This window comes from Lutra lutra, chromosome X (assembly GCF_902655055.1).
Source record: "Lutra lutra chromosome X, mLutLut1.2, whole genome shotgun sequence".
Lineage (NCBI taxonomy): Eukaryota > Metazoa > Chordata > Mammalia > Carnivora > Mustelidae > Lutra > Lutra lutra.
The window spans coordinates 35,781,247-35,805,949 of NC_062296.1; the positions used below are offsets into that span (position 1 = coordinate 35,781,247).

At 42.7% G+C, this 24,703-nt stretch overlaps 1 protein-coding gene across 10 annotated transcripts in view; it reads right to left on the reverse strand.

The window, feature by feature from the left end:
* The window catches only part of TMEM164 (transmembrane protein 164), a 154,306-nt gene that overhangs the window by 52,051 nt on the left and 77,552 nt on the right, over positions 1-24,703 (reverse strand). For all 10 annotated transcript variants that reach the window (XM_047716888.1, XM_047716895.1, XM_047716891.1 and 7 more), the window contains one exon: positions 10,752-10,818. In XM_047716888.1, the coding sequence (XP_047572844.1) occupies positions 10,752-10,818 (67 nt within the window). The remainder of the gene's footprint in view (positions 1-10,751; positions 10,819-24,703) is intronic.

A 24,703-nucleotide genomic window follows, 5' to 3' on the forward strand; every position in this document is an offset into this window, starting at 1 on the left:
CAGTTTAATTCTTAGACCAGCCAGAAGAATACTGAAGGGTAAAGTGTTTCCTTACCAACAGGTACACAATGCTGCTTTGGGGGATGATGACAATGTCCTAAAATTAAATATAGTGGTGATGACTGCACAACTCTGAGAACACACTAAAAATATTGAATTGTACATTTTAAAAGGATAGATTTATGGTATATGAATTAGGTCCTAAGTAAACCCCCCCCTTTAAAAAGCGACTGAAGGGAGAGATAACAAGGCAATTACTCATTTGTGTAGTGCTTTTAACCCTCCAAAGCTCTTTGCTATCTCTGTTATCTCTTCTTATCCACTATCCCTTCTTCACGACCTATCCAGGAGGTAGAGAGAGCAGATACTACTAATCCCATTTGAGAAATGAGGAAAGGGGGGGGGCTCGATAAAGCAACATTATATCATTCAAAGTGCCAAGTGGCACTCAGCAGCAGGTTGGGACTGGAACAGGATGCCTGGCAGAACTGCACATTGGATTTACCTGGGGTGATTTCTGACAATGGGTATGTTTTTAAATCGGCTCTGGTGTTTCTAACTATGTGGCTGGGGTCAAGAACAACTATTCCACAGGGGCGCCTGGGTGGCTCAGTCCATTAAGCGTCTGCCTTCAGCTCAGGTCATGATCCTGGGGTCCTGGGATCCAGTCCTGCCGCAGGCTCCCTGCTCAGCAGGGGGGCTCTGCTTCTCTCTCTTTCTCTGCCCCTCCCCGCCACTTGGGTGCTCCCTCACTCTCTGTCTTTCAAATAAATGAAATTTTACGAAAAAGAAAAAGAACAACTGGTCCACAGACTGGAGAGAGTGATACCACCCATCAGAGAAGGCTTTTATTGCAGAAAGATACACTGCTTGGGGTTAGTGGCTCAAGGCTGGATGAGAAGCACTGGTTACAACTGCTGGAGGCTGGCCCTTCTAATCTCATTTTAAGAAAACAAAACAAAGGCAGATAACTTGAGAAAGCTCTGGAGGCAAGAAGGCTATGGCCAGGTGCTCCCTGCTGCCCCTCCCTCCACAGGCTAAAGGGCTTAGGCCTCACTGGCAAACCCAAAGGTCTGGATAGTTTCTTCCAACTGGAAGAAAAACCAGAAGGGGGCCTAATTCACCTGTTAGCATGGAGGAGAGAGAGCTGGCCAGTTCTCAAATCAAACAGGCGGCCTTTGAAACACATGCAAAAAACAACGGTGCAGTTAGTGTGGAAAAGGAAGCCTGCCAGGGAATTTTAATCTTGCTCAGCATGGCTAATTCCGAAACAAAGCCCCGTTTGCTTCACCATCACCCAACAGCTTAAGGAGCGAGGGGGGGGGCAAAGTTCTGAAGACGGACATCACAAAAAACACAAATGCCAGCAGGAATGCCCCTCGATTTCTAAGATAATACTGGGAACTGTAGTAATGACAACAGTCTCTGACACCATGTACCAGGTGCTGGGTGTGGACTGCTTACCACACGTAATCTCCATGTAATCTCCATTCACCTGCACACTGTGTCATAGATAAGAAAACTAGTTCACAGAAACCAGGAACTTTTGCAAGATCCCATGGCTAAAGGCAGGGGACCAGGCACAAAACCACAGACAGGGTGGCTCCAGCATTGGCAGTGTGACCCCTGCAGCAGACTAACTCTTCACATCTACGCAGAGACAGAAGACTTTGAGACTACACGGCAAACAATGTTTAACCATCGTTATGGCTCAATGATGTGCTTTATTCTGGTGTTTTCCTGTAGTCTCTATTTTTTTTCCATTAGGAACTGATATTCCTTTTGTAAATAAAACAGTTATACATTTGTAAAGACAAAGGCACAAACGTCTCACACTTGTTGTTGTTGTTGTTTTTAAATGAATTGAAAAGGGGCCACTTTTTTAAATGAATTGAAAAGGGGCACCTAGGTGGCTCAGTCGGTTAAGCGTCTGCCTTTCGGCTCAGGTCATGATCCCGGGGTCCTGATACTGTGCCCTGCGTCCAGCTCCCTGCTCAGTGGGGAGTCTGCTTCTCCCTCTCGCTCTGCTCCTGCCCCCTGCTCATTCTCTCACTCACTCTCTCAAATAAGTAAATAAAATCTTAAAACAAAATAAAATGCATTGAAAAGTAACCACCTTTGCACTGAGGGTGATTTTTATTTTTCACATATACTTTCACATATTTCATAAATTCTCCCCCATACACATGTCTTTTGTTGTAATCAGGAAAACAGTATTATTATAAGTGGTTCAAAAAAATAATTCACCTGGGAAAAATATAATCTATCATCCCCCTGTCTTCACTCTCAAGATCTCAAGACACGTGTGAGAGGGATCCCTGGGATTTCCCTGAGCAGAAAAGAGGGTTTGATTGGCCAACTAATTTATTTATTCTCTCTGTGGATACTTACTATATACTAGGTACAAGGTCCTACAGGGGACAGACTCCACAAAAGTCTCTATCCTTGCCCACCAAGACTAGTTAAGATGTAGTGCTGGGAACCCAGAGAGGACTGGCTGAATACAGAGTCCAACCCAACTACAGAGTGCTAGGCAGCCACTAGAAAAGAACAACTTACATCCATAATCTACAGTGCTCACTGATTACCCACTGTTAACTTAAAGGAAAATACACTGGAGCAATGTTTACAGTGTAATGTCAATTGTGTAGGAAACCTACACCCAAACAAACCAACAGCCCTAGAAATACGAAAACTCTTTCTCAGCATTTATGAGCAAAAGAAAAATGTAGAAAGACACACAAGCCTTTATCGCAACTTATCCCTGGGGCGCGGGGGGGGGGGGATTGAATATGGGTGGGTAAAATGATGAGCTTTCTCTTTATATTCTTACTGGTTTTGCAATGAGTATATCCTATTTTTATTAAAAAGAAGCCTAAAAGTATAATCAATCCCCCAAATCTCTAATGGGTATTGTATAAAATTTACCACAAAGAGCTGATTTGGCTCAATAACTGAAAATCAATGTAAGTAATTAGCAAAGAGGAGGAAGTCCATGAGCTTTGTATCAGAAAGACCAAAGCTCTCAGACCAGTTCTGTCTCTGTGTCCCTATACAAGCTACTGAAAACTTTGGATGGCTCAAGGCACCTGGGTGGCTCAGATGGTTGGGTGTCTCCCTTCAGCTCGGGTAGTGATCTCCAGGTCCTGGGATTGAGTCCCACATCGGGCTCTCTGCTCAGCAAAGAGACTATTTCTCCCTCTCCCTCTGCCTCTCCCCCACCCTTGTGTGCTCTCTCCGTCTCTTTCTCTCTCTCAAATGAATAAAATCTTTAAAAAAAATAATTTTGGAGGGCCCAATCTATAAAACAGTTATGCTAATTCTACCTCACAGGATTTCTGTGAGGATCCCAGACTAATAACTATCAGCTAACCCTGACTGAGAGCTTCCAGTTTGCCAGGTGCTGACCTACATGCTTTACCCATATTAATGACTTAATCTCGGGATAGTTTTAAAAGGTAAACATTACTATCAACCTTCCTTTTATAGATGGGAGAACCCTGGTCCACAGAAGTTAAGTAACTTAGCCAAGTTCCCTTTCTCTCTCTCTTTCCCTCCCCATCTCCCTTCTTCACAGGTGTGCACACACACGGGCAGGGCCACGGGCACGGCACACATACACACACAGGGGAGTAGCACAGCCAGGATGTGAACCTGGATCCATACCCTTGCTCCCGACATCCACATTCTTTTCTTTTTTTTTTTAATATTTTTTAATTTATTTATTTGTCAGAGAGAGAGAGAGAGAACACAAGCAGGGGAAGCAGCAGGCAGAAGAAGAAGCAGGTTCCCCGCTGAGCAAGGAGCCTGATGCGGGACTCGATCCCAGGACCGTGGAATCATGACCTGAGCCAGGGGCAGACGCCTAACCAACTGAGCCACCCAGGCATTCCCCACCCCGACCCCCGACATCCATACACTTAATACACTAGGGTGAGATATTTGTGCAAGAGCTTTTCTGGCTACGAAGTCCCATCCACCTGTAAGGAATTCTTATCAGTAGAGGTGGAAAAGATAAGAAATGCCCAGGAATCCAAAGGTGGTGATAAAAGGTGAAAAGACCTAACAGAAGCAGGGTTGTGGATATCATATGGTGGCCTGCAAATAAGTGCCAATGTCACCACATACAACGAGAATTATGATTCTCCATCCTGCTTCTCAGACTCTCCAGGACAGGACACATGCATGGTGATGAATGCTTGGTATCATACTCCCCTCACTACCCACCGCCCTGTGCTCTGGCCACGGCCATGGTCACGGTATTCCCTTAGCTGAACCACTTTGTTCCTCTGCAAATGCGTGCATATTCTAATCACCCTTCGAGGCTCAGCTGGGGCTTTATTTCTTAGTGAGACTTTTTCGGACGCTTAATCTACTGGTCTCTCCAGGAGGCAGTGTATGAGCATGCCCGGGTCCTGGGTTTAGCTGCAGCATTTTAGAAACCATGTAACTCGGGCACCTGCGTGGCTCAGTTGGTTAAGCGACTGCCTTTGGTCAGGTCATGGTCCTGGGGTCTGCATCTCCCTCTGACCCTCCCCCTTCTCATGCTCTCGCTCTCTCTCTCTCTCTCTCGCTCAAATAAATAAATAAACTCTTTAAAAAAAAAAGAAAAAGAAGCCATGTAACCCTGAGGAAGTCATTCAACCTCTCTGAACCCCAGTTTTGTCATAGGTAAAACAGGGCTCTTGTGCAAGTTAAATGATAACATATGTAAATTATGTGACACACAGTAGGTGCCTGAGAAATGTAAACATTAATCCTCTTCTCATCTCAGAGCTTGGAATGATTGTAATTTAGCAATTAAGCCTGAACTGCCTTGCAATATACACTTTTCATGATTTCAGTTGTAATGCTGCCATAGTTTAGGCCTCAACTTTCTAACTAAACTGCAAGTTCCTAGCGAGCCTGGAACACACCCTAGCTGTCTCTGAATCCTCTGCCGCACACAGCACAACGCATCACACCAAAACATGCTCATAGAAGTCTGGATGGACTGCTGGGTTGGGACAGACTCACGGAGGACCGAAGATGCTCCAAGATTAATCTTTAAATAAAGGCAGGGATTAGACATATTCTAGAATAGTCCCTAGCATTTGGTTTAGTTTGGCCCAGGAACACTGGACTCTTGTCCACATCTGAGGCATAGTTTTGCCCACATCGAGTCTCCAGAAAGCAAAGGCCTCTTCTGAAATGAAGCTTTTCATCATTTAAGTACTCTCAGGAAAGCAAAGGGACATTCTGTCCCCAGTTGAGGTCCAAACTCCAAAGTATATGTTTTTTAAATAGCTCAATTTGCCAGTCACAGAAATAACTTTTCTAGGTCAATTAGCACATTTCAATGTGCCAATTAGCAAGGAGTAAGATTCTCAAGGCGAAGAGGCAGACATGGGGACGAGGTGTGCCAGTGGTAAAGCTGCATCTTGAGTACATTAAGATAATGACTGTGGAAGCTGGGGAGCCGCCCCAGTAATGAAAACAATCGTTACTAATCCCTTCCCTTTGGTCTTGGAGTTAGGGACATTCAGGAGAACCATCTAACAGCACAGTAGCCGGGCAAAAGGGGAAGGAGGGAAGGGAAAGGAGGGGAAAAAGAACTAACATGAGAGATCAACAGGGATTTACAATAATGGGCAATTTTGATAATGAGATAATAATACACACGAGGCTTTGGGGCTTGAAGAAGAAAGGAGCTTGATGAAAAGAATCATTACCATTCTTCTTATTATTATTCTCGTAGAAGACAGATGGCTGCAAATGCAAATGGAGGCTGGGCTACAGTCTTCAGTCAGGAAAGGGGGCTGATACAGTGTTTTGGAAGTTCGTTTTCTATTTCCACTCCCCCTTGCTCAGAACACTCTGCATTCTGAAGGGACTCTTGTGGGCATTTGAGGACAAAAGGCACAGGGCTGGGGATGCAGCTTCTGCCCAGTGCCTCATTCCGAAGACCAGATCAACCTTGCAAGGTACGAGATGGAACTGAAAATCTAATATGTAACCAGGTTCCATGGGCGCAGTACTTAGCTCCCACCTCTTGGCTTTCACTTTCCAGAAGGTGTTTTTTCCTTGAAGAGACACGTTCTGTTAAGTTACAGGCAATAGGTAAGAAACCCAGCCTCAACACCAGCTGCAAAGCCAATGTCTATTACAAGGAGCTCATAAAACTACGCAGCATCTGTTCTTCAAACCATGGACTACGCCAGCTTGGGTGGGGCATCTTAACATGGGCTCCACGGATGGGCTAGGGGTCGGCGGCGGGGGGTAAGGGTGTGGAGGAACAGCAGGTGACAGTCTCCTGAAATTACCTGCAAAACCGTGTTTGTGCATTTATCTGGGAAAGAGGCTCTACAGTATTCTTCAGCTTCTCAAAGAAACCTACCGCCCAACTCTTTTAGGTGGACTGAAGCTAAGAAGCATCACCAGCATCTGGACTCACCAGCTTTCAAACTCGCCCTGAACTGCAATCATAGAATAGGAAAGGAGCTCTGAAGTCATGTGAGTCAGAAGAGCTGGATTTTAGAGGCACCTACCTTGGCTCCTAAGGCAAGGCATTAACCTATTGAAGTACCCCCTCTAGAAGGTAAGATGAGACCAGACAAGCCTTTAGCTCCCTGCTAATATAATAATCAATAGTTCCATGATGCATTTCCTCTCCTTCCCTCTAAGAAGCAAAACAAAAATTGCCCTTAAGACACTTCATCAGAAGCCAGAAACAGACCTACTCCAGAATCCCGGCAGCAAAGACCATTTCCTTGTAATATGAGCCATTGGAATACTTGTTCCTTCCTCCAAGGTGTCAGCTGCTAGGATGGAGAGCCAGGAGAAACTGGAACCCAGGCATTCTCTAGCTGGTCTGCAAATCCCAGAGCCCGTAAGGCACAGGACAGAGCTCAGCAAATGGAAATGCACTGATGACCCCAAATCCTTCAGCTGACCATGGCAACTTCTTGGAACTCCCTCCTTCTCTGTCCTTATATATGTATATGTATATGTTTGACTGTGTTACTGAGGTACACACTAGCTCACTGTCTTTTCCTTGCTTCCATATAACTACTCAGAAAAACAACAAAAGAAGATTAAAAAGAAAGGGTCAAGAAGAAAGAGCAAAGAGAAGTCAAAAGCTAAGTTCTTACCTAATTGGATCATCAGGCTTAAAAAAGAGTTGCCTGGAGCACCTGGGTGGCTCAGTGGTTAAGCCCTTGCCTTCGGCTCAGGTCATGATCTCAGGGTCCTGGGATCTAGCCCTGCATTGGGCTCTCTGCTCAGCAGGGAGCCTCCTCCCCACTCCTGCCTACTTGTGATCTTTCTCTCTGCCAAATAAATAAATAAAATCTTTAAAAAAAAGAGTTGCCTGCTTCCTCTGTCTTATTTTAAGTCAATCTGAGCTCAGCTAAGGGGTTGCAAAGCAGAAAGTCCCAATGGCCAGAGGTAGCCCAGGAGAGGTCCCAACCATTTAAAATAACCAAGCCAACACCAGCTGACAAGACACTTGCAAAGAGAGCCCTAACTCTGAGCTCTTCTCAGCTTCAGTTTAGAAAAAAGGGCAACAAGATTATTTACCAGAGTGATTGGAATCACTCATTAAGCTCATCAAGGAAGTTTCAGTGTTAAAGAAAGTTACTTGAACATTCCTGATGAGCTGGTTGGCTATAGCTTGATATGTAATTAGAAAGTACTAGGTGTTACAGCAACTATAATAGCAAATCTGCCATGAGAAAGGGGAAGAATGGGAGAGGGAGAAAGAGAAAGAAGGGCGAGCAGGGAGGAGAGAGAAACATTGCTTTTTGTACAGAGTAGAAAGCCGTTAGGGGCTGAATTATGTCCCCACCAAAATTCATATGTTGAAGGCCTAATCTCAGAATGTGACTATATTTGGAAATACCTCCTTTAAAGAAGTGACTAAGTTAAAAGGAGGCCATTAGGTGGCCCTAATCCAATCTGACTGGCACCCTCATAAAGGGAGAAAATTTGGACACACAGAAAGGTACAAGGGATGTGAATGCAGAAAGAAAAGACCACATGAAAAGGCATCAAGATGGCGGCCATCCACAAGCCAAGGAGAGAGCCTTCAGAGAAAACCAACCCTGCCAGCACCTTGATCTTGGGGATAACTATCAGTGCCTTGCCTCAGAAGTTTATTGTGAGGATCAAATACATTAGCCCACATAGAGCACTACCAGACTCACGATAAATGCTCTGAAAGTGTCAGCTGGCCCAGAGCAGACAGGCCACTATGGTGTGACAATACCGGCTGAAGGAAAACTTCACCACTGCTGTTCTGACTTCAGGTGTCTGAATGAGCTCTGGTGGGGGGAGGGGGGGTGTCTTTATTTTCAAGCTTGTACAATGGGAATCATCAAGTCTGCTGATGCTCAGTGGTTCTGCAAGGCGAAGACTATCTGGCTTTCCTTAGGGAGAAGGTCCCACTAGGAAGAGAGACGCAGGTGACCTGTTTAGAGGAACCACACCGGCCTCCAGTGATGGTGGAGATGGATCAAAGCTATGGGCTGGAAGCTCTCAGACTCAGGGCCACTGACTATATGAGCCCAGGGCATGGAGAGGGGGCGTTTTCTGGTGCGCCACCCCTTCCTAGAATGTGACAGAGCTGCTGAAACTGAAGAAGGAGAGCAGCTTTTTCTCTGCCCTACCTCTTCATCAGAGAAAACAGTGACAGGGTGAATGGACAGATGGGATAAGATATCGCGGGATCCTCCGCAGTGCCTTAGCCCGGGACCTCCACAGGCAGGGAGCAGACCCCACCTCCAGCACTGTTCCACGTCCCTGAGCCAGGGAAGAATCTGTTTTCAGTGTGTTTGCTTTGCGCCATTCTTGGGTACCTCTCCCCCACAGCTCTGAGACCACTGTAGGAGTTCTGCTGAAATACTCGGATGAAGTCAGGCAAGTCATAGATTGTGGGGAATACAGAAGGCGGAGCAAAGGTAGCTAAGTTAGCAGCCTGTGCCTGCTGGTCCCAGCTCACGGGGAACACTGGGCTGAGTGTGCTAGCCTCTCATGACAGAAACGATCCCACCTGCCCCTCTCCCACCCTGGTGTTATCTTCCTCAGGAGGTCCTACTGTGTCCTACACAAAGATGCTCTTTGGAAGAAAGAGGGGGAGGCCCTCTAAACCACCTGTTAAAATGTAGAGTCCCATGCAGCAGGTTGGAGGTGGGGCTGAAAATTCCGCCTTTCTAACAGGGAGCACCTGCGTGTTGCTGGTCTTCAGACCTCAACTGGAATTCCACACTTGGAATAACCTAAGATGCTGATTCTCCAAGAGTGGTCTGAGGACCCCAGGAGTCAACATTACTTGGGGACTTACTACCAGTGCTCATTTCCTGGTATCATCCCAGATCCTCTTAATCTGACCTTCTAGGGATGAGGTCTGGCAAGCCTCATTTCTCAGCCATTTCCTCGGGTGACTGCTATGGACAGACTAAGTTTCAGAGCCATCGCTCAAAATCGGTGGTCCTCAGCTCCACATTAGAAACACTTTTCAAAAACACTATGCTGAGGCTGTGTCACAGATTAAGAACTCAGACACTCAAAGGGAGGGGCCAGGGTGTCAGTCCTTTAGGTCTGTTTGTTTTTCATTGTTGTGTTCATCTTTTGGTTTTGTTTGGTTTGGTTTGGTTTGAAGCACCCCTACATGAGTTGAAGGCAAAATTTTGAGCCTGGGTTCAAAATCACTGCTTTAGATGAATGCTTCTTCTTTTAATTTCTACTGATGTACAATATGCACCTAGAAACATACAACAATCATAGGGGTATATATGAATATTTGTGGGGAGGGTGTGACTACATCTTTGGAGAGAGCGAAGTATATCTGTGCTTATAGGGCCTAAAGGCTTCTCCACTCCTAACTCTGCCACTTAGAACTTGTCTAAGTTCTGAGCATCAGTGTCTTTCTCTGTAACAAGAGGCCATAATGCTTGCCTTTACCTACCTCACACAGCTGTCATATGAAAAAACCCTGTAAACTAGAAAATGCTTTCCAAAGAGGAAGGATTATCATTTTGAGATTTAAACTATGATCTTTTAATGCATGAGGCAAATTTAAGCCATGAAATTAGAAAGCAGTAGGAAGGATTTTACAGGTGATTTCTTTCCCTGTGCTTTCTAACATGGCTGGCTAATCCCTCCACAGTCCCACATGAGGAAGTCTAAGGACAGGGCCCTGCCACCCTAGCCCTATAGCTCCCTCTTGTCTCTATGTACGCTTAACACCCAGCCGCTGGCTACAGCGGGATTCTACAGGCTAGCCACTGGGTGTGAGGTGACCCAGCCCACCCTCTGGGTTTGGCTAAATGGGGAAAGAAACTAATTCTTGCCCAACAGGGCCCTTGGCAAAGCAGACAGGCTTTGAGTATCCCCGTCGGATTATTCTGGGCCAATGTGGCTGAGTCCAAACTAGAGCCCCTTAGAACATCTGGAAACCTCTAATGAGTGGGGCTCCCAGCCCCCCTTCTCTCCAGCAAACCTCTTAAGAGCTCCTGTAGGCTTTTTCAGTCTCTCCTGGTTCTGGCCTGAACATTTAACACAGCCCCAGAGTTCCATCAGACACTCCCACACCTACCTATCAAGCTCCCCTGCACCCAAGAAGGGCGATGTCAAAGTGCAGTAGTAAATACACATGTATTTTAAAGCTCACATGGGTACGTGAGCCCAGGCCAAGGGCAAGCCCTGGATAAGGAAGGAGGGAGCAAACCATCGGTTTGTAGGTTGGCAGTACATTCTTACAAGACGCTACTCACCAGCCGGGTATTTACCACAGGAAACACCAGAGCCAGAAGTGCTCCATTCAGCATGTGCATCTGGAGCCTGGAGGGGGAGAAAAGAGAAAAAAAAAACAAAAACGTTAAAGTCCAGGTCACACTCTGACTCTCTTGCACAGGCAGGCAAAAATGTGCCACGTTATGCCCTGCCATACGGGAGGGCATGTAAACAAGTACACTCTCGGCGTAAGAACGGCCCTAGAGCTGGCGCGCACGCAGAGTCAATTTCAAGCGGCCTATTCCACGCTAATGAAACGTTCTGAGCGCTGCCTCAAAAATCCCCCAGATGCTCCCTGAACGCACTTGGGCTACAACGCTCGATTACAGAATGAGCTGCGTGCTCCCTAAATGTCCAGTGGGCCGCCAGCAGCAGCTTCAGCCACTGCAGCTCAGGCAAGAGGTGAAAAGACAGGCTCCACCAAGTGAGGGCCCTATGATTCAAGTCCAGTCCTGGGATACCTGTTTCGTGTAACACGGCTGTTTGTTTACACAGCCAGGCCCAATCCTTTCACCCAAACAGCGTCCCAGGCGTGAAAAGGCGAATCAAACCAGCCAGCAGACTGCAGTGCTTTGTCAACTGCGGTCCCCGACTTTCTTAGAAATGTCCTCAGGGCTGCTGCAGGAGGTGGGGAGGGCAGAAGTGGCAGGCTTCCAGGCTTGCTTTGATTGATTTTACAGACTGGGTTTTATGACTTAAAAGCAAAACAAAAAAGAAAAAGTTCGGGGGGAGGGAGGCGGGGAGAAGAAGGAAAAAAAAAACCACTGGTCTCTAGCATCGGGTAATAATCGTTTCCTAATACCAGACTTGTTGAAGCATATGCTAGAAACCCTTTATAAATCAAGAACAACCAGGCCAGGAACCAACTGCCTGAGAGCTCAGAGGAGGGACTTAAGCAGTTTCTTTCATCATTCAAGGCAAATGGTCCTTTACGACTGAGGGAGAAGAAAAGAATGACACGCAGTCTTCCTCCTGAAGAAAAGCAGATTTGATAGGTCAGCTCTCTCTGTCTCTCTTTCATGCACACACACACTCTCACACACTCTCTCACACACAGCAGCACTGCAATACCAGGATTTCCACACTCCCTGAATGGGAAAGCAGTCCATACTTTTTGTTTTTTAAGTTTTATTTGAGGCAGGGAGAGCACACATGCACAAGAAGGGGGTAGGGGCAGAGGGAGAGGGAGAAGCAGACTCCCCACTGGGAGCCCGATGCAGGACTCGATTCCAGGACCCTGGAATCATGACCTGAGCCCAAGGCAGAGACTTAACTACTGAGCCACCCAGGCGCCCTTTGAAGACACTCAAGTACTCTAAGTATTCTCTTGAAGCTCACAGATGTGTGCCTAAAACTGAGAGACATTACAAGGAGATCAACAAGAACTGTACAGAAGCCCCAAGGATGGTTTTCATTTCCCACAGTCTGTTTATTACTACTGCTCATTTTTACCAGTGCCAAAAGGATGGCGATCATGTGCACTTAGCATCATCTAGGCAAGTTATCTAATTAACTGCTTTACATAAATTCTCTCGCTCAATTTTTACATCAATCTTCTGAGACAGGTACAATTACTTTTCCCATTTGTTGATGAGGCAACCAAGTTCAGAGAAGCAAAGTGGCCTGGTTCATGTCACACATAAGCTAGAAGTGCCAAGATTCAAGCCCAGGTTTATCTAACTTGAGACCCCAAACTCTTATATCTCTCTTGCTGCCTGATACCAGAGCTTCCCCCCCTCCCCTGCCGTCCCTCACAAATGTGACCTCAGGTGGAGAGTCAGAGAGGCTCCTGTCTCCTCCCTTTGGGTTTCAGGGGTCTCTCTACCACCTTAGCCATCCCCTCGCCTAGGTGTAATATGCTTTCGGTGGGGTGACCAAGGAGAGAATGCTCCGAGAACTGACTGCTGAAGACTCTTGTTTGAGCCTCAAGTGCCTAGAGCAGGGGTCATTAGTGGCCATTCCAGGCCTGGCCTAACTCTGTCCCTGGGCCTGCCTGTGGGAGGCCCGGGACGTAAGTATTCTTGTTTAACCACAGCCTAAACATTCACCCCAGGAAAGAGAAACATCACATTAATAGTCCAGATAAAGCTGGACTCTCATCCAGGCTTTGCCACTGGCCTTAGAAGAATTCTGGCATATACACAAAGCCAATTAGCTAGGTGGGCGCCATAAGTTGATCATCATCATGAGGATGATGGAATTGATCCCAAGGGCCCACAAAAGGCCAGAAATAAAGAAGATAAAACCAACGTCCAGATTCCAAACAACTAAGAAATTCCCAGATAAAGACAAGCCTGGGCTGGGTCCTCAAAATTCAGTTCTACAAGCTACTATATATACCAAAGCGTGGATTGTCCCTAATACTTAACAAGGTCTTATACATCAATAATTACAAAAGGATTGAACATGTACAGAGCATTTCTACATGCCAGTCGCTGGGTTAGGTACTCAAATACATCATCTGATTTATCCTTCAGTTTTTATTATAATCATTATCATCTTCTTTAATTTCACGGCTGAGAACATCAAAACACTGAGTGATTACATGACTTACCACAAATCGCTTGAGTTTCAAGACTGTGCTTTTGCCACTGTACCCTGCTTTAAATCCAAGACCTGAACCATGAACATTATACATGTTCCATGAGTGAGTGTGTGTGTGTGAGAGAGAGAGAGACAGACAGAGAGTCAGACTGCAGGACAGGTAGGAAAAGATTCTGGGCTGCCCATTGAGAGAGAGGGTCGCACCTAAGGGCAAGAGAACTCCCTGGGCGTTTGGGGGCAAAGCTACCCCTCAATTATATACCTGCTCTGCCCTCTATAGACCCTGAGCACAGCCCAACAGGTAAAGTGACTGGCCATATGAAAGGCAAAGGCTTTTGTTTTCATTTATATCCACCTCTGGCCTGCCACTCAGATTTCTATTGTGTGTGGGAAACGGATAATGGGCCACTAGAAAGTCCTGTGGAAATTGCCTCAACTGTACAAGGGGAACAACAGTACCCAACTCATAGGACTGTTTTAAGGAGTTAACGTGTATAAAGTGCTGAGAAGAGCACATGGTATATAGTAAGACTCACATATGTGTTTCATAAACAAATGGTAAGGAGTTCGCCTAAATCTTCAAGATGTAAAGGGCGGGGAGGGGAAAAAAGGAAATCATGTGAGAGAGTCAAACGGTGAAACAAATTCAAAGTATGAACAGGAGGTCCACAGAGAGCAAAAGGACAGACTGAAGACCAGAACTAAACAGCACAACCTGGAGATGGACTCCTGTTCAGTCAGTCATACTTGTACATCTCCTTGACAGCTCAAAACCTTGGCCATTATGATTGTCACAAATATTTTGTCAGCTTTTTTGTTTTTGTGCAGGAGAGTGAGCTAAATTAGCTTAGTTGGTAAGAAATTGCGGCAATATGGCAAATGTCACAGGTTTAATTCTCTTTCAGGTCAGTTCATGCCATTAAATTGAGTTCCACAAACATAAATCAATCCATTACTATGTGTCTAGCATGGTTCCAGGTGCTGTAGAGAAAAGGAGATCAGTATAAGACATAGTTTCTATCTTCAAGAACATAACATCTTACTGACAAGGCAAGAAATGAAACAATGAAAGGAAATGTAGTATAATGGTGAAGAAGTCAGGGTTTGGCAACAAACCTACACTCAATTTCCAGATCTACTACATTGTGGTTGAGCGACTCAGGACAAGTGACTTAAAATACGTGTCTCAGTTTCCTCAATCATAAAGTGGGGCTAGTAGTAACAGTACCTCGCTGAAAAGTGTGTTAAGAGAATTTAATGAGACCATGTGAACTGATCAACACAGAGCTTAGGACATAGTAAACACTCAATATATGGCAGCTACAATTATCCTTAATAAAGCAATGAGAATGAATATCACCTTACTATTCGTAACAACAAATGAAGCTACAAAAAACCATCGTGAGATGACTTATATTTCAACTTAATGTACTTGATTACCACCAAGAACCAAAAAGTACAGAACAGATGGCAAGTTATCTAAGTGACTAGAAAGGCAAGTTCATAGAGAGGAATTCTCAAAGGGAATTACAAAATACCTTGAACTGGACAAAAATAAAAATACAACATACCAAAATGTGTTGGATGCTTGTAACATAAAATTTAGAGATTAGGAAAAAAAAGAATCATCTCAACTCAGTAATCCAAGCTTCTGCCATAAAAAATCCAGAGAACAAGAGCAAGATAAACCAAAAGCAAGCAGAAAGAATGAAACAATAATAGGAGCAACAATCATTAAAAGTAGAAACAAAAACAATAGGGAAAAATCAATGAAACTGAAAGCTTGCCTTTGAAAAAGTCAATACCATTGATAAACTTCTAGGAAGAATGACATGCACAAAAGGAGAGAAGACAGGACTTACCAATGTCAGGAAGGAAAGCAGGGATATCACTGCAGAAATCCACCCCCCCAGGAATTAAAGTAATAATAAGGAGAAACTCAGAATAATCTATGCACAGAAATTTGACAACTTCGATAAAATGGAGCATTTCCTCTAAAACCACAAATTACCAAAACTCTCCCAAGATGAAACTGATAACCTGAACAATCCAACTAAAGAAATTGAATAAATATACAACAGACTTTTATTCAGCCATTAAAAAAAAGGAAATCTTGCCATTTGCAACACCAATGGCCCTGAGGAAATTATGCTAAGGGAAATAAGTCAGATGGAGAAAGACAAATGCCATACAATTTTGCTTACATGTGGAACATAAAAAACAAAAACAAAAACTGAGCTCACAGAACAGAGAACAGACTGGTGGTTGACAGAGGCAGAGAGTCAAGGTGGGCAAAATGGGTGAAGGTGGTCAAAAGCCACAAAGTTCTAGTTATACAATAAATAAGTGATGGGGATGTAATGTACAGCACGATGACTATAGTTAATAATACTGTATTGTATATTTGAAAGTTGTTAAGAGAGCAGATCTTAGAAGTTGCCATCACAAAAAAATTTTAACTATGTGGTGATGGATATTAACTAGATTTACTATATGTCATTTTTAAAAAACTGAATTTGTAGTTAAAATCTTCTGAATAAGAAATCTCCGGACTCAAATGGTTTCTGTGACTAAGTCTACCAAATATTTATACAATCTTGTCCAGAAAATAAAACAGAAGGAAACATTTCCCAACTCATCTGATGAGGCTATTATGCAGACAACAAACCAGACAAATATGGTACAAAAAAAAGAAAGAAAATCAAACCTAAATGAATATCCCTCATGAATGCAGAAACAAAACTACTCAGTAAAATTTTAGCAAATCTAATGCAGCAATATAAAAAGATTAAGATTCTGCAGGTGCCTGGGTGGCTCAGTTGATTAAGCATCCAAGTCTTGATCTCAGCTTAGGTCTTGATCTCAGGGTCATGAGTTTAAGCCCTGCACTGGGCTCCACACATATGGAGCCTAATTTTTTAAAAAATGAGTAATATTTTGTGACCTAGTGTTTTTTGTCCTGGTAATGAAAAGTTGATTCAATGTTCGAAATTCAATTAATAAATTCCAACAGGTTAACAGTGTAAAGACTACAAAGTACATGGTCATATCAATTGATACAGAAAAGACATTTGCCACAATTCAACATCTATTTATGATAAAAAAATAAATACCAACAAATTAGGAATAGTAGGTAACTTCCTCAACCTGATAAAGAACATCTAAAAAAAAATACTACACCCAACATCATAATTACTGATGAAAAACTGAACGCTTCCCCCACTAACATCAGGAACAAGAATGTCCACTCTCAAAATCAATAAGGCAACAAAGGGAAAAGAAGAAATAAAACTGTCCCTATTTGCAAAGAACATGATTATATACGTAGAAAATCTCAGGGCCTACCAAAAAACTCTTAGAACTGGTGCATGAATTTAGGAAGGTTGTAGGATTATAAAGCCAACACATAAACATCAATAATATTTCTACATAATAACAGTGCAAAATTAGAAACAATTTTTTTTTAAGATTTTATTTATGTATTTGAAAGAGCGAGCAAACGGGAGGGCAGAGGGAGAGGGAGAGACAGATAATCTCTAGCAGATTCTGCACTGAGTGGAGAGCCTGTTGTGGGGATCAATCTCAGGACTCCAAGATCATGACCTGAGTGGAAAACAAGAGTCAGATACTTAACAGACTGAGCCACTTATGTGCCCCTGGAAACCAGTTTCTTTAAACTATTTATAATATCTCCCCCCCCAAACTGAAATACTTAAGTCTAAGAAAATATGTATAGAACCTATAACAGAGAACTGTAAAAAGTTTATAAAAGAAATAAAGGGGGCGCCTGGGTGGCTCAGTGGGTTAAGCCTCTGCCTTCGGCTCAGGTCATGATCCCAGGATCCTGGGATCAAGCCCCGCATTGGGCTCTCTGCTCAACGGGGAGCCTGCTTCCTCCTCTCTCTCTGCCTGCCTCTCTGCCTGCTTATGATCTCTGTCTGTCAAATAAATAAATAAAATCTTTAAAAAAAAAAAACAAAACATATAAAAGAAATGAAGGAGGACCTAAATAAATAGACATACCACATTCAAAGACTGAAAGGCTTAACACAGAAAAGATGTCAATTCTCACCAAAACTATCTGTAGATACAATGTACTTCTGTACACTCAATATACTATCTGTACAGGATATTTTGAATTCAGATAAACTTATTCTTCTTTCTTTACCCTTCCATATACATTTTAGAGTAACTAAAATAATTTTGTAAAAGGAGAAGAATGATGAAAGAATCATATTATCAGATTTTAAGGCTTACTATAAAGCTACAGCAAGCAGAATAGCATAATACTGGCCAAGAAAAAACATCATTCAGTGAAACAGAATAGTCCAGAAATTGACCCAGAGTGATACAGTAATTTGATTTTTCACAATAGTACAAAAGCAATTCAGTGGAGAAAAGCCATAGCTTTTTCAATAAATAGTATTACAGTAATTTGACAGAATATATAAAATAATGTATTTAGCTTAAACCTCACAACTTACATAAAAGCTAAGTCATAAATCTAAACAGAAAATGTAGGGGCTCCTGGGTGGCTCAGTCAGTTAGTTAAGTATCTGCCTTCAGATCAGGTCATGATCCTGGAGTCCCAGGATCGAGCCCCACATAGGCATTGGGCTCCCTGCTCAGTGGGGGAGTCTGCTTCTCCCTCTCCATCTCTTTCTTCTCCTCCCCTTGCTCATGCTCTCTCTCTAATAAATAAATATAATCTTAAAAAAATCTTCAAAGAAAATATAAAATTATAAAACTTTTATAAGAAAACATAGCAGAAAATCTCCATGACCATTACTTAGGCAAGTAGTTCTTAAATATGACACCAAAACACAAAACATTCAAAAAATGATAAACTGAACTTAGTCAAAATTTAAAATTTTGCTCTGTGACAGACACTGACAAAAATGACCACACAAGCCATAGACTGGGAGACAACATATGCAAATAACATGCCCAACAAAGGACTTTTATCCAGAGTATATAAAGAATACTCACACTCAATAAGAAAACAAGTAATCCAACATAAAAAATGGGCTAGAAAACTTGAACAGACACCTCACCAAAAAAGATACATAGAGGGGCACCTGGGTGGCTCAGTTGGTTGAGCGACTGCCTTCAGCTCAGGTCATGATCCTGGAGTTCCTGGGTCAAGCCCCAAGTCGGGCTCCCTGCTCAGCAGGGGGTCCGCTTCTCCCTCTGCCCTTCTCCCTCTCATGCTTTCCCTCTCTTTCTCTCTCTCAAATAAATAAATAAATAATTTTTAAAAAGGATACATAGATGGCAAATAAGCACAGTGAAAGAAGTCCCATATCATTAGGGAAATGCAAACTAAAATCACAATAAGATACAACTTCTCAACTATAAGAATTGCTAAAACAGAAATACTAACAATAGCAAATGTTAGAGAGACTATAGAGAAATGGGAACTCTCCTAATACATTGCTGGTGGAAATGTAAAAATAATTTGGAAAAGAGTTTGGGAGTTTCTTCTAAAGTTCATAAAAGACTTTAAAAGTTATAAATACTCTTATCATTTGACCCAGTAATCCTGCCACTACCTATATACCCTAGTTTAATGAAAACATATTTACATAAAAACCTTCACACAGATGGTCACAGCACCTCTAACCATAGTAACCAAAGTCTGGAATCAGCCCAGATGCCCTTCAAGGGGTGAATGGATGAACAAACTGTGGTATAGACATATCAATAAAATGTGGTATATACATACTCAGCAACAAAAATGAATGAACAAATCATACATACAAGAACTTGGATGAATCTTAAAGCTGTGTGAATAAAGCCAGTCTCAAAAAGTTATGTATTACAGGATTCCATTTTGATGATATTCCCTAAACAACAAACTATAGCAAAGGAGAACAAACCAGCAGTTGCCACGGTTTAGGAATGTGCTAAAAGAGTCCTGTAGGTTGAAATACAAGGACACCAGAACATCACTCGAAGCCATATAAAGAAAGAAAGATCATGGTAAAGGTAAATATATGGGCAATTATAAAAGCTGGTATTATCTTAACAACAGTTTATAACTCCAACATTTTGTTTTTTACATAATTTAAGAGATTAATACATTTAAAAAACCACAGTGTGTAAGAACCATTATTATAAATTTTGTTTGTAACTCCACATTTTGTTTTCTGCATAATTTAACAGATTAATGCCTTTGAAAATATTACTTTACATTTTGGGGCACACATTGCATAAAGATGTAATTTTGTGCCATCAATACCTGAAAGGGGTGGGGACGACACTATAAAAGTGCAGCTTTTGTATGTCATTTAAATTAAGCTCATATAAACTCAAAGTAAACAGTTAAAGAATATACACAGACAGAAATGATAAGGGAATTAAATTGTTAGACTACTAAGAAATCAACCAAATACCAAAGAAGACAGTAATGCAGGAAATGAGGGACAAAAAAATTATACAACATAAGGGAAACAATTAGCAAAATTACAGAAGTCTCTCCTTATCAGTAATTACTTTACATGTAAGTGGATTAAAACTGTCCAACTAAAGGACAGAGATTGGCTGACTGAATAAAAAACACGATTCAATTCTAGGCTGTCTACAAGGGACTCACTTTAGATTCAAAGACACAAACAGGTTGAAAGAGAAAGGATGGAAAAAGATATTCCATGCAAATGGTGACCAAAAAAAAGAGCAGGGGCAGCTATACTAATATTAGGCAAAATAGACTATAAATTAGAACAGTTTACAAGAGAGAGGATATTATTTATTAATAAAAGGTTCAATACTGCAAAAGATGTAACAATTATAACCTTTTACATACTTAATAACAGACCATCAGCATCTATAAAGCAAAAACACAAAGATTCAAAGGGAGAAATAGCTCTACCATAATGGCTGGAGACTTCAATACTCCACTCTCAGTACTAAATAGAACAGCAGAGAAAAGAAAAGCAAGGAAGTCAAAGACCTGAACAACACAATAAACCAACTACATCTAACAGATATTATAGAGGACACTTTAATCAGCAACAATAGAATTCATTCCTCTCATGTGCCCATGGAACAGACCATATGTTAGGCCATAAATTAACTCCGAACAGATTTTAAAAGGTGGGTATCAGGGTACCTGGGTGGCTCAGTTGGTTAAGCATCTGCCTTCAGCTCAGGTCACGATCTCAGGGTCCTAGAATAGAGCCCCACATCCGGCTCTGTGCTCAATGGGAGCGTGCTTCTCCTTCTCCCTCTATCCCTCCCCCTACTCATGTTCTCTCTCTCTCTCTCAAATCAATAAATAAAATATTTTTTAAAAATTTAGAAAAGGTAGGTATCATACAAAATATCTGCTCAAACCACAACATGATAAGGTTAAAAATCAATAATGGAAGTAAAATGGGAAAATTCACAAATTTGTGAAAATTAAATAACACACTCTTGAACAACCAATGGATGTAAGAAGGAATCACATAGGACATTAGAAAATGAAATGCAGAACAAAATCCCAATCAGGTACTATCTGACACTATTAGAATGGCTACTACCAAAAAAAAAAATCCACAGAAAATAACAAATATTGGCAAAGATGTGGAGAAACTGGCACTCTTGTACACTCTTGGTGGGAATGTAAAATGGTACAGCAGCTGTGTAAAACAGTTTGGCAGTTCTTCGAAAAATTAAAAATGAAATTACCGTACGATCGAGCAATTCCACTTCTGGGTATATACCCAAAAGAAATGAAAGCAGGGTCGCTAAGGAACATTTGTACACCCACATCATAGCAGCATTATTTACAACAGCAAAGAAGTGGAAGCCACTCTTAGAACTGTATGCCAAAAAGTCAATTTTATAGTATGATAATTAAATTCAAAAACATAGATGAAAAACAAAACACTGAACTCCCCCAGTCTGAACAACCACAAAATAAATATCCCAAGATTCTAAGAAGCCTTTTAAACTATGTTTCTTCCCTCTAGTTCTTTACATAAAAATTTTCTTACATACAGAAAAGTATAAAAAGAGTAAGAACCTCTGTGCCCACCATCCTGCTTTAGACAATTTGAACATTACAGATTCATCTGAAGCTCTGTGGACCCCTCCTGAACGCTATCCATCCCCCTCTACCCCCTAACCAGAGAAAACTTTTATTTGGAAATAATGGGATTTCTTTCTATGATTGTATAGATTTATTACATTTGTATGTATCCACAAACCCCATACATTGTTGCTTCCTGATGTACTTTCTATCTTTCTGCAAATTATATTTTTCACTCCACACAGCCTGTGTGTTGATGGACACCTGGGTCTACGTTCTTTCCCTTTAGCCAGAAGCTATGTTGAGATTTATTTTCCACAATTTGTATTATACAAACAATAGATCTCTTGCCACTATCCCAGAGCCCAGGGTCCTTCTACTCTGACATTATCTCTTCCATCAGCCCTTGGCCTGTGAGCATTCACCCTTTTTTAAAAAAGATTTTATTTATCCACTTGACAGAGAAAAACAGATTAGAAGCAGGGGGAGTGTGAGAGGGAGAAGCAGGCTCCCCGCTGAGCAGGCAGGCTGACTCGGGGGCCCAATCCCAGGACCCTGAGATCATGACAGGAGCCGAAGGCAGAGGCTCAACCAACGGAGCCACTCAGGCACTCCGAGCGTGCACTTCCCGCCCGTCCTGTGAGCTCTGCAGGACAGTCCTGTCAGACAGCAGGAAATGCAGTCAGGACCTCACATTTTTTAACTCACATATCAGAAACCAGGACAAAAATCGCTGAACTTAGGTAGAGATCATACAAGTGTTTGGTGTGCTGCCCTGCTCCCTTTTCTGTATGTTTGAAATTTATTCAGGATAAGAGCTGGGAAAGAAAAAAAAAAAAAAAAAACAAGAAAAGAAATACAAACAAGTATAACAAGAAGGTCTGACTGGCTTTGCCTGTGGGCACAAAGATAGAAGACTCGAGAGACTATTAAAGATAGAATACAGGATTGATTGTAACCCGAAGTTTCCCACCTGCTTGCTCTCCGCCAAATGGGGCACCAACTGCCAAGGTCACAGAACCTTCTTTTCCTGGGAAGTCCAGACGGCCAAAGCCCCAACGTGCAAGGCACTCGACTAGTAATACAGGCTACTTATCTGAAAGCAGTCTGCATTCTGAAATTCGGCTTTTTTTGAATGAAAATGTCTTTCATTTCCTGGGACCCTAATTCTAACAGCAGGTAAATACGCAAGATGGTGAAGCATTGAGACGAAACTCAGGCTATGTATTTTTAACATTCACTGATTAGTCTGTTAGGATCCATGCTAAGAAATGAACATGGAGCAGCTCATTTAATTGTTACCACTACTCAAGGAAGCAGTTGCTATTCATAGCATTCTCTTATGGAGGCTGATGACTGTCAGCCTTGCTCAGAAGTCTTAAGAAGTAGCCAAACCACACTAGATAACCTAAGCCATCTACTTGCACAGCACCATGTAAGGTTCCTTTAAAATAGTATCCGATCATCGAACCCCATGCCAAATAAGAGGGCACTGTTTAAATAGATCATATTCTGTTCATCCGAATGATCAACTATCAAATACTATGCTGTCATCAGAAATCATGTGCCTTAAGAAGGGCACTTGGAATGAGCACTGGGTGTGATATACAACTGAAGAATCACTACACTCCAGCTCTGAAAATAATAATACATTCTATGTTAATTATTTGATTTTAAATTAACAACAAAGAAATCATGTGCAGTAGAACACTTAATGACCTGGGGAAACAAGTATATTAACTTTGGAGAGATTACAAATCATATCTTTGGAGATGCCTAGAAAAATCCCAAATTCAGTTTTTAAGAAATGGGTATGGGGGTGCCTGGGTGGCTCATTTGGTTAAGCATCAGCCTTCGGCTCAGGTCATGATCCCAGGGTCCTGGGATCGAGCCCTGTATCAGGCTCCTTGTTCAGTGGGGAGCCTGCTTCTCTCTCTCCCCTCCATGTGCTCTCTCTCTCTCTCTTGCTTTCTCTGTCTCAAATAAATAAATAAAATCTTTTTTAAAAAACTAAAATAAAAGATGGGTATGTATACACAAAAGCTTGGGAAGACATTATTCCCACATATTTATTACCAGACGAATTATTGGGTACTCTCATTTTCCACATGATTGCTTTCTGTAATGTTTGATGTCTTTCTTCCAGTGATCACGGATGGCCTTTATAAAAACAAAATATTTTTCTCTCTTCATTACCCACCGCATAGCACCTACAGATCTTGCCCAAACCTCATCTATTATGCTGCACTGCTTTTTTTTTTTTTTTCTGGAATTGCTTTCGCCTGATACATAGCATCACAGATATGCCACTTAGCTTCTGTAAGGACTGGGCAGGCTGGCAAAGTAAAAAAGAGGGCCCAAATGATCAGTCCCTATTATTCTGCTGAATACTGCTTTCCACAGTCTGCTGGACAGGAAAAGTTACCTGCATCCCCAGCACTCCTTTTACTGGGAGGTATCTACATCCAAACACATGTTTAAAGCCAAGCAGCCCAAGAGGAAGGAAAAAGGAAAAAGGAAAGGAAAGGAAGAAAAGCAGTCCTGGCTCCAGAAACCTTCAGAGAAATTTGCTGGAGAGGATCTGGTTGGGGCACTGAGAATACTCAGTCAGAAAATATGGGCCAGGACTGGAGCAGCCAAAGCTCCCAAGAGAGAACAAAACTGAATATGTACACGTGGGAAGGCAGGCAGCTTCTCGGGTGTACGGAAGGAGAGGAGGCCTGCGGACAACCTGAAAGCATCTTCCCCCTTCTAAGCACTAAGAAAGAAGATGTATGGATGCGAGGCAGCGAGCTGACGGTTAATGGCTCCTAGGAAAGCAGGCGCCAGAAAAGCATTCTCAGGGCAGCTGATGGATGTCCTGTGTACTAGAAAAGGGGGTGCCATTCCAAGACTTTAAGGCACAGGAGGTCGAACCTGAGCACCCCCTCCCCTCCTGAACTCGGGACGGTCCCAGCAAGAGGAAGGCTCCCTGCCCCAAGTCCCGCTGTTTAAAAACTGGAAAGTACAATAAGTGGGATCTAGAAAAAGAAAAGGTCGCGGGGCTACCGAACTCTCGTAGTATCACATGGCCCAAAGGCCAACAGGGCATCAATCTTACAACGCCAGGATCACATGTCAGGCTGCCCTCATTCCCCTCACCCAGCCCCATGCTTCTCTCACCTACCTTGGCTCCACACCCGGCCTACGGTCCTCTCTCCAGCCAGCAACGCGCCCCCTGCTCTCTGCAGCACAGATGAAATTTCATCTCATCTCCTTCAAAATCCTCACCAGACTGAGTCAGCAGACACTCATGACCACATAATCCCACTTGCATCACAGATCCACTCCTCTCCATGTGGACAAGAAAATGAGCTGATTGAAGGGTTTCCGCTT